The sequence below is a fragment of the Nymphaea colorata genome, chromosome 4 (assembly GCF_008831285.2).
Source record: "Nymphaea colorata isolate Beijing-Zhang1983 chromosome 4, ASM883128v2, whole genome shotgun sequence".
Lineage (NCBI taxonomy): Eukaryota > Viridiplantae > Streptophyta > Magnoliopsida > Nymphaeales > Nymphaeaceae > Nymphaea > Nymphaea colorata.
In genome coordinates, this window is record NC_045141.1 from 331,842 (window position 1) to 342,893 (window position 11,052).

Sequence of the window (11,052 nt, forward strand, 5' to 3'; positions counted from 1 at the left end):
GCATTTATATTGTGAGAAAATTATATCAAAACCAAGGTCAGCCATTTGAGAAACGGACAACAAATTTAAGTTTAGTTTAGGAATACATTGAACTTGAGGTACTTTTAAAACTTTTGATTCAAAAGTTTGGTCTAGATTTCCAACAAAATCTATTTCAAGAGAAGTTCCATCGGCCGTTTTTACAAATAGATATGAATTATTTTTGGTGCATTCGGTGAGAAGGGATCCACAAGGAATCATATGAAAAGATGCACCCGAATCAATAATCCAAGAATACTTACTTGATGAGGTAGATGCTACGGTTGCTCCCAATGTTGAAGGTGTGCTTCTTCCCTTCCTTGAGAAAAGGTTGAAGAGCTTCAATAAGCTTAGGTTGAGGAGCACTTACAAGTTGATTGAGTTGAAAAGGGCTGGTTTCTTTCCTTTCTTCTTGCATGGGGGCCACCACATTGCTTCTCTTCTCATAGATTCTTAGTTTTGGACATCTAGGTTTTGTATGTCCTTCTTCTTGGCAATGATAACAAATACTTCTCCTTCTTGCTTCTTCATTTACTCGATTGAAGTGTGGAGGTCTATAAGTTATCATATGAGCATCGGGTCTTGAAGTAGCAAGAACACTATCATTCTTTTCTTGAGAAAAATTTAGTCTATTTTTTTCCATTTGAAGCTCGGCTATGGCTTCATTCATAGATGGCACTTTATGTCTATGGAGTAAGGAAGTTTTGACTCCATCATACTCGGGTCTAAGACCAAGAATGAATTTATAAAACTTTTCCCTTTGGATTTGTTTTTCCCTTACTCCAATGTCTCTTGGATCATATCATTCGGGTTCAAATAGAACAAGTTCATCCCACAATTGTTCCACTTCTCCAACATATTCTTTAAATGGACTTATCTTCTTGTTGGAGACTTGCAATCTTCATTTGAAGATTGCACATGTAAGCCACATCCTTCATAGTGTGGGTTTTTTTGAGGAATTCCCAAGCTTCATGAGCAAAATTATGTTTTGCAATTTGACCAATGGTGGTAGTATCGACACAAGCAATAATCCAAGTAATAATCTTGTGGTGTCCTATCTTCCACTCTTCTTATTTTCTCTCATAGTCGTTCATAGCTTTATCTTTCTCAACTCCATCTAGTTCTTGGGCTTTACCATCTATGGTTTTGGTTAGAATTAATTGTGGTTCACATTTAGACCCATCAACAAGTCCCCAGAAGCCTTTACTTTTAATGAAATGTTTCATAGTTTTTGCCCAAGAAACATAATTTGATGAAGTAAGTTTGGGGAGAGTAGAAAAGTTCTTTCATCCATAATGAGTACCTTGTATGTTTGAGATGGCGAAAGAATGAAGAAAACAGCCACAAGAAATGAAAGCTTTTGACGTGCCAAAAACAGCCACAATCTTCACCACCAAGGGAGCTAGATCACGTCACGAAAATCACCAAAAGAGGCCAAAAACAGCACCTTCTTGTGTCAAATCTCAGCCAGCAATAACATCGAGCACTTGGAGTGCTTCACAGCTCCAAAGAAAGAGTAAGAGCTGAAACTTCAAACTTTGAAGGACAGCAAGATGAATAGCCAAAACGTGACTTTCATACCACGTAAATCATGCTCAAACAAGACTAATGCTTCAATAATGTCACACTTGAAGCTTCCTCCAACACAACAAAGTAATACTCAAGAGACCTCGCCCAAGAGGAACAAAAAACATATATTAATTCCAAGAAACACTACAAGAAGTGGCTACAAAGTCATAACAATACACAAGGGCTGTACACCATATATATAATGGAGGGAACAAGAGAGAGGAGAAGGCTAGCTGTTGGAGACTAGTTCCAAAGGCTAGAAATCTAGCCGTTGGAACTAGTCTCCCCTTTTGGTCCCCTTTGGATAAAACAGAAAAGGCAGGGGTAAAAGGGAAAAGATACAAAGTTAAAAGGAAAAAGAAAAAGACATAGAGAAGGTGAAAAATTATGTAAATATCCTAAGTATCTAAACCTATAACATATATATATAAATATATATAAAACATATATTAGATGACCAATAGATGTAATGTACATACATATATGTATATGTATAGGTGAGATACATAAATTCTAACAAAATGCAGGAAAACTCAGCTTTTCCGTATGATGTCAGACTTGAGGGAGTGTATGATTTTCCAATCATGTGCTCAGAGAGAAAACAGAAAAGGATCCACCTCCTGTTGACTCAGAATCTAGAACAAGTTAAGCCATAAGAAGATTAGACAAAATTCAGCATCCTATTTAGAGGTGGATCAACTATGAAAATTTTTCAATGATTTTCAATTTTTCATGTCTCAGGTTGCTAAGCAAGTTGAACGCATTACATTTGGTCAAGACAGCTAGTCCCATAAATGGGAGAATGGAATCTCTATATGATGTTGGATTTGGGAGGTGGGAGGTGGTGCCTAGATCCTAGGAGAAAAAATTTTGTGGGATTCAAGTGGATTTATAATGGCAAATATAAAGTTGGTCGGAGCATTGAAAGGTATAAATAAAGCTTGTGGCATGAGGCTTTACACAACGATATGGGCAAGACTATAATGAAACTTTTATTCTTGTGGTCAAAATCAGATCGTGTTATTAAATCTTTGACAATTGACCAAGGATGGATACTAAGCCAATTATATGTTAAAAATGCTTCTTCGTAAAGACCTAAAGGAAGAAGTACATATGGAACAACCCCTTGGATATGTAGGCAAAAGACCCCAAAACTTGGGTATGCAAACTGCAAAAATTTCTTTATGGATTGAAACAAACTTTTTGTTCTTGGTTTGATAATTGCTCTGTAAAATTCAAAATTGGAGATTGCAAATGTCTTCTTAAGCATTCCCTTTTTATTTTCAAAAGGGAGAATGTTACTACCTTGTTGCTTATATTATCGATGATACTGTAATCATGAGCAATTTTAATGATCACAAGAGCATACTCTTGATTTGTTAAGCAAGGCAGGAATGTTAGACAACATGCCCATAAATACTCCTAGTATCATACAACAAAGCTAAGTTCTGAAGATGGGGTATTCAAGCATTATGATAATGCTTCAAAATCTTACTTTACTAGGCATCACTGAGGGCGAGTCATTTAATTCTGGGATACTTAAATTGCACTATTACGGATGGACTCATTCACCGAAAAGGTCTTATATGGATGTATGAATGTATGTTACAGAGGACTGCATATCTTTTGTTCTTTTTTATGTTCTTTATTTCTTTCGTAATTTTATTTTTTCAGTTATTAGTATTCTAGCTGTTGGCTAGTTCCAACAGTTAGGTTTCTAGCCATTGGAACCATCCCAATGGCCATCGGTCTTTTTAGTCTTCTTTTTGGTCAGTCTATAAATGTGAGACTGATTCTCTTTTGTAAGTATGGCTTGTTAAGTCAGTTTGTGAGGTCTATTATGAAATAATATTCAGTTTTTCAAGAGTGTTCAGTATCTTCTGTGTGTTATGTTGAAATTAGGAAGCTTAGGTTTAAGTTTGGTAGTTTTCTGATTATGAAAAGTTAGAGTCTTCTTTAGTCATTTAATAGACTCCAACCGTGGATGGCGCAGCTGTGTGGGAGTCTGCCTTACGGACTGACATAATATGGTGGAGCAGCCAAATGAAGAACTGCTGGTTGAGGAGTCGTGGATGCTGATGCAGAAGTCGTCATCAGTGGTGGACAACAATCTGCTGTGTGGGAAGAAGTGCTGCGCATCTAAAGTAGTTTTTGACCCTAATTCTTGTGTATTTCAAGACTTACAAACTGGAAAGATGATTGGTGGAGGTCATGAGCAAGGGGGAGTCTACCTTTTGTCGACATCTGTGAATTCTGCAGCTATTTCTATGTCTCAAAAACCCACTCCATATCAATGGCACCTGCGGTTGGGTCATCTTTTTCCATCGAAGTTGCGTCATGTTCTTTCCAATATGTCTATGTCTGACACCTTTGAGCGTGATGCTTGTCAACTTGGCAAACACACTCGAAGTAGTTTTCCTTCAAGTGTGAGTCCATCCAGTCAAAGTCTTTTTTTATCTTCTTCATGTTGATGTGTGGGGGCCTAGTCGGGTTTCTAGTAAGTCTAAGTTTTGTTATTACCTAGTTATTGTTGATGATTATTCTAGAGTCAGTTAGGTGTTTTTGTTGAAAGAGAGGTCTGATGTCATATGCATTCTCAAAAATTTCATTCTAAAAATAAAGACTCAATTTTCTTCTACTGTCAAATGCATTCGCACTGATAATGCCTTAGAGTTCAAAGCCTCCAACTTAATGCAATTTTACCACAATCATGGTATTCGACAACAGTTTACATGTCCTCACACGTCCCAACAAAATAGGGTTGTTGAGAGAAAACATCGCCAACTTCTAGACATGGCTCGTACTCTTATGTTGCACTCTCATCTCCCTGCTGGTTTTTGGGGAGATGCCATACTTATTGCTTGTTACCTGATCAAACGTTTACCATCCTCAGCTATTCAAAATGAAATTCCCATCCAAAGAATGTTTTCCAATCGACCATTGTTTCACCTTCCTCCAAAGGTGTTTGGTTTTACTTGTTTTGTTCAGGTTCTAGGCACACACAGGGATAAACTTGCAGTTCAATCCATCAAGTGTGTTTTCATTGGCTATCTTTCCTATAAAAAAGACTACAAATGTTTTGATCCCTTAACCCATAAGGAATTTATCAATGCAGATGTTACCTTATTTGAGTCTCAACCTTATTACATCTCCTCTTGTCCTCCACAACAGGTGTCACCTTCTGTTCCTCTTCCCATTCCTCCCATCCCATTGGAGTCAGTTCCTTCTCACCTTGAGTCTGTGCCTCCCCCCAATAGTCGCTTTACAAATCCTCCACAGACTTATATCCATCGACATGAGGCTCCCATTGTCTCTCCACCAATGTCTCCTCAGGAGGTAAGCTCTCATGAAAACCTAGATTATGGCACTCATGGCTCTGATGGGGCTGATGACCTTCCCATAGCTCTTCGCAAAGGTAAATGACAGTGTACTCTTGATTCTATATCTCAGTTTGTTTCTACTGATGATATTGGTGGTAGCCTGCAACAGTTCGTGTCAGCCTTGTCAGTGCACTCTGTTCCCTGTAGTCACCAACAGACAGTACTTGACCCGAAGTGGCGGCAAGCTATGTAAGATGAGATGGAGACTCTACTACAACGAGGGACATGGGACTTGGTTGATCCTCCATTTGGTTGTGATGTCGTTGGCTGCAAATGGGTTTTCACCATCAAGTATTTATGGCTCAGTGAAACGCTACAAAGGTCGTCTTGTAGCCAAAGGGTATACACAAACATATGGTGTTGATTTCTTTGAGACTTTCTCACCTGTAGCTAGGATTGGGACCATACGTCTTCTTGTGTCAGTCGCAGTGCATTATGATTGGCCCTTATATCAGTTGGATGTTAAAAATGCTTTCTTATATGGGGATCTTGATGAGACTGTTTACATGCAGCAACCCCCTTGCTTTGAACGTCAGGGGGAGTGTGGTAAGGTGTGCAAGTTGAAGAAAGCTATCTATGGATTGACACAAAGTCCTCGTGCTTGGTTTCACAAATTCTCTGAAGTGGTGTTAGAATGTGGCTTTACGAGGTCTCAGCTGGACCATTCGTTATTCATCAAGAAAGGATCTAGAGGTACAGTTGTGCTAGTGGTATATGTTGATGATATTGTTTTGACAGGTGAATGTGAGCAGGAGGTAACTCTAACAAAGCAGTTCTTGCAAAAAACACTTTGTTATCAAAGATCTTGGTCAGCTACGGTATTTTCTTGACATCGAAGTTGCTCGTAGCAAAGAAGGAGTTGTGTTGTCGCAAAAGAAGTATGTTCTTGATCTTTTACAAGACACAGGGATGCTAGGAGCTAAACCAGCAACTTTTCCTATGAATCCACGGGTACATCTATATGAGGATGACTCAAAAGATGTAGCTTCACAAGCCTACAAGTCGTTGATTGGTAAGCTTCTTTATGTGATAGTGACTCGACCAGATATTAGCTTTCCCGTGGGAAAATTAAGCCAATTCATAGAAAAACCAAAACAATCACATTGGGATGCAGCTATGTTGATTGTCAAATATTTGAAGTCCTCCCTTGACAAAGGCCTTTTCTTCAAAAAAGGTACATCTCTTGATGTTGAAGCTTACAGTGATGCAGATTATGCAGGCTCAATTGATGACAGGAAGTCTACCACAGGGTTTTGTGTGTTTGTGGGAGGAAATCTCATTTTCTGGAGGAGTAAGAAACAAAGTGTTGTTTCTAGGTCTAGTGCGAAGTCAGAATATCGTGCGATGGCTCAAACTGCAGCCGAAATGACTTGGTCTAGATCCCTACTTGAGAGTCTTGGTATTCTAACTTTATGAAAATGTTTTGTGATAACTGCCACATACATTGCCAATAATCATGTATGTCATGAGAGGACAAAGCACATTGAAGTTGATTGTCATTATATTCGTGATATGGTTCAAGGGGGAATCATCTCCACTATACATGTAGCCTCAGAGGATCAAACAGCTGATAGCTTTACTAAAGCATTGTCTATTGCAGAGTTCTCTAGATGTTGTAACAAGCTGAGCATGATTAACATCTACGCTCCAGCTTGAGGGGGAGTGTTGAATAACATTTATAATAGGTGGTTTTTTGAATATTTAAAAGGTGTATTAACAGCTTTTATTGATAGTTCTTCCAGTCTTGGACTGTTTTTGTAATTTCTTCTTTTTACCCTAATTCTCATTTAACGTGAGAAGTGGGCAGCTTAATGAATTAGATCCTGCAGTTTTCTTTCTCTCTCTCTCTCGACCTCTCCTCGTCTCTCTTGATCTCTCGCAACAAGGTCACGTTAAATACCTTAAACAAGGGTAAATAAAATATTGAAATAAAAGTTGAAAGAAGTAAAAAAATGAAAATGAAATAAAAAACAAATGAGAAAAATGGCAAAAACTTTGCGATAAAATCACAATAAATTGGGTTTTAACGTCTTTTTTTTCTAAATATTGTTATATTTTCTCTTTTTCATTTTTTTTGTTAGTATCGGTATATTTCATTTTTTTTTAATTTTCTTTGTTTTTTGTGTTAATATCGCGATATTTTAAAAAATATCACGATATTTGTGGCTATGCTACATACATATATATTGGGCTGAAAATCTAGATGAGAACACATTGGATATAATCTTGTGTCGTGGAATTGTTAAGACAAAAGGCCGAATGCTCTATGGTCGAAATGACTACTTAAGTCTTAAGCTATGTGGGTTTGACGTCTAGTATGTGATTTAGGAGAGTTTTCCAATCCTTATTGTTGTGTGACAAAGTGCTATTAACAATGCCCTCAACCCTATTCATCACTTTGCACAAAACACATTTTAGATAGATCCACACTTCATAAACACAAGGTTGAGGATGAAGAGATTGATCCATATCATATTTGGACTGAAAGTCAAATAGTTGATTTATTCACCAAAGGTCTCATTGTACATCAATTTGGCAACTGAAGGACAAGTCGTCCATGATTCAAGACCATGTACAACTTGAGCTATGTCACATGGGTGTGGGGTGTGGGCGTTGGTGCGGATGCAGCAGCTTTTCAAAAAATTTAGGTGTGGGTGCAATGGTGGTGTATTTGTATGTGTGTGCATATATTATCATTTGTATATACTTAACTGTTTAGTAGCCTTATTTATATATATTTACAATTACATATACACTTTTATATTAGATCTTGTTTAATCATGTGCACATTTAAAATGATGAGTTTTGACACGATTCAGCTAATCGCACCAACCATGCTGTGTCGGAACAGCACTAGCATCACACATGTGGTGTGGGAGCCATTTAGAAGCACCCATCTGGCGGAGAACTTGAGGGATATTGATGAAACATATTTGGGTCTAGACGTCGTCTGAATCAAGATGTTACCTGATGAAGATCCAAACATGTTGATTATTTAATGCTTGTTATATTTTAGGCATTCGTGTCCATGTAAAAAAGTATTATGTTCATATTAACAACTTAGGGTTGTGAGGGCTGATTGTTCATGCTGCCCCTCCCTTTTTGCCCGCCTTTGTCTCCTTTTCTCTGTTTTCTATTGATCTTGAGTTGTGGTATCAGAAAAGTATTTGATTCCTGGAAATCTTTCAGTTGCACCTGCACTTGTGCCCACACCCATGTGACATAGAGGATAAGTTTTGGGTTTATTGTTTCGCTTGTCTTTTTGATAGTATCACAATAGCTTGAAAATATCATGCTAACTATGACAAAGGTTCAACGCAAAGTTACTGTGCTGGAAAATATACGAAAGTAAAAAATGCTACTATTACTTAGTAGTTGTAAGTATGACTTGGCAGGCGGTGCCTAACTCAACAAAATGTTTTTTAGAATTTTTTTCTCCTATTTTCTTCTTTTTCTTTTGCTTTTTCTTTTGCTTTTTCCATTTTCTTGTTGGTTTTCTTCTTTCTCCTTTTCCTTCTCCTCTTCTTCCTCATCCTTTTTTCTTTCATTGTGTTTTTGGCCTGCCTAGGCACCATCTACGCCTTTTTAGAAGGCTATCCTACCTAGGCCTGCCTAGCGCTTTTGATTACTGAGCTATTTGTAGGTGAAATTGTTGCAAGATTTGGCTGAGCAAATTTTCGACCAGTTAGTTTCCCTCCAATAAGTCCTGCGCTTCTTCTAGTTCAGGCACTTTTTAATGTAGTTATTGTTATTTGTCTGGGCAAATAGCTTCCTGTATAATGTGTACATGCTTTATTATTTTGAGCTTTTTTTTTTAGGTTTTGCTCTTAGCTCTGTTGAAGGTCGTGTTGCTATGGAATTTTTCGATTTGTCAGAGGCAGGCCAAGCTAAGAAGTATGTACTGTCCTTTATCCACATTACATTTGCCAATGCATAGTGCACAAATTACTTTGGTGAATTTATGCCTTCCATAAATCATTCACGTTATCTTTATGCTACATTGATTTTTTTATTTTTAGTGTCAGTTATTTTTGGTGTCTTGTTTAAAACTCAATACAATGAGCAGCAAGTTACAATTGTCTTGTTCTACACCACATGGGTACGGGTACGGGTACGGTTCAGGTATGGGTGCGGAGATATGGGTATGGTCATGGTAACTTTAGAAAATGTGGGTACAGGGATACGACAATATATTTATCTATGTATGCAAAATAATACAAAAAAATCAAAATGAAGGTCTTTTTGCTTTCTGGTTGTTGCATGTGCTGTGCACTTGCAAATTACAATTCATATACTTTGAATATTTTATGTCAAGTGTTTAACTCTCATATATATATATATATATATATATATATATATATATATATATAATCTTAATGTCTTTTCTTGCTTACTATGATAATAAAGGGCAATGTTATGGCAAACAATGTTAATATGAAATTATGAACTATGGTTATATTTGACTATTTATGTTCTCTTTTTCTCAAATTAGATTAGCAATTGAAGTTTTGTTTTAGTATTTTAGTTTTAGAAATTAGAATTAGATATTTTGGCAGTTAGCGTTTAGGAAACGGAAAGATTTTGCATGCTCTATAACATTCTTGCAAGTTTTTTTGTTGTTATGTAACTTGTAAATTTTAGTTGTTCAGCTTCATTAAATTTGAGTTTTAAACTTTTAGTTAACATTTTATCATTTTATGCAGCGTCTAACGTGTGTGTTTATCATACATTTTTTTTTTAAATAAGTTTGTAGGTATAGATATTCCATTGAGAAATGCTGCATTTTCATTATTAATTTTAATGATTAATGTTGCATCCGAGTGATTTGCCTTTTTGGGGTTGGCCCACTTAATGGGACTAGTCCTGCGCAGGGTCTGGGCTTATCTACTGCCTACCTATGCTACCTATAACACATACGCATGCACATGCACGTATATATATGGCTGTATATTCAGTTGAATTATTTTGTATTATTTTAACAAATCTGCATGGGACAGCATGTAATTCTTTGTGTATTTATGTGGCTGTATAGGACATTAGTATTACATTTTACTAATTTTTACATGGCCCGGTACTGCTTAAAGCGCCTAGTCCAGCCTAAGCGTGAATATATCATTTTTTTTTCAGGACTTGATAATGCAGACATCATAGCCGTTTGATTAGGCTATGATTAGTAAGAATGCGACATCGTGTCCATATTCTAATCACAAGTAGGCATTTGAAGAATTTAGAAAACATGTTAAGACATCAATAGTGTTTACTTTGGCATAAATGCTCCGTAAGAAAAATCACAACTGTTTTACGGTTGATAGACATGAACGATAGGGACTGTCCATGTCTATGCAGATCCTTTCGTGAGAGCATGGTCTCGTAAAAAACAAGATCGATGTTGTAAAAAACGGTAAATACTTAACAAGTTTGTTAGGAAGATAAAGACAGAAACAATAGGTTTACTACCCCCTCTCGAGGATAGACAAATGCTTATTTGGCAATTTGTGCATTGTTTTCCTGCTGTTGATCCATTCTATTTGAGCTCACTAAATATTCATATAAATTGTGAATGTTTTGAATTGCAGATACGCTTTCAAATGTCATCGAAAATCTGAAGCTGGAAGGGATACAGTATATCCTGTTAATGCTATTGCGTTTCACCCAATGTGAGCTTTTACTTTGTACGTTTTTTTCCTTTTCCCCCTCTACGTTGTTTAACCAAAGTCATAATGTCGTGAAAAAAAACTGCCCGCAGATATGGTACTTTTGCAACAGGAGGATGTGACGGTTATGTGAATGTCTGGGATGGGAATAACAAGAAGAGACTATATCAGGTGAATATTTAGACTACACCAGCAGCCGGGAAAAATAAATAACACGATAAAAAACAGTAACATCGTTTGTTATTTTGTGTTGAATTTTTTCTTGCCTTCAGTACTCAAAGTACCCAAGCAGTGTTGCGGCATTGTCTTTCAGCAGAGATGGCCGTTTGTTAGCTGTGGCATCCAGCTATACATTTGAAGAGGGAGAAAAGCAGTAAGTGTCCTTACATGTTTTTAACCTCACAATATCAGAAACTTATCCCCTGCTTGTT

General features: G+C 37.0%; 1 protein-coding gene across 1 annotated transcript in view; it reads left to right on the top strand.

The window, feature by feature from the left end:
* Positions 1-11,052, top strand: part of LOC116253672 (mitotic checkpoint protein BUB3.1) — a 33,466-nt gene that overhangs the window by 22,166 nt on the left and 248 nt on the right. Inside the window, exons 5-8 of the mRNA XM_031628608.2 lie at positions 8,786-8,861; positions 10,544-10,624; positions 10,714-10,792; positions 10,894-10,994. Coding sequence (XP_031484468.1) covers positions 8,786-8,861; positions 10,544-10,624; positions 10,714-10,792; positions 10,894-10,994 — 337 coding nt within the window. The remainder of the gene's footprint in view (positions 1-8,785; positions 8,862-10,543; positions 10,625-10,713; positions 10,793-10,893; positions 10,995-11,052) is intronic.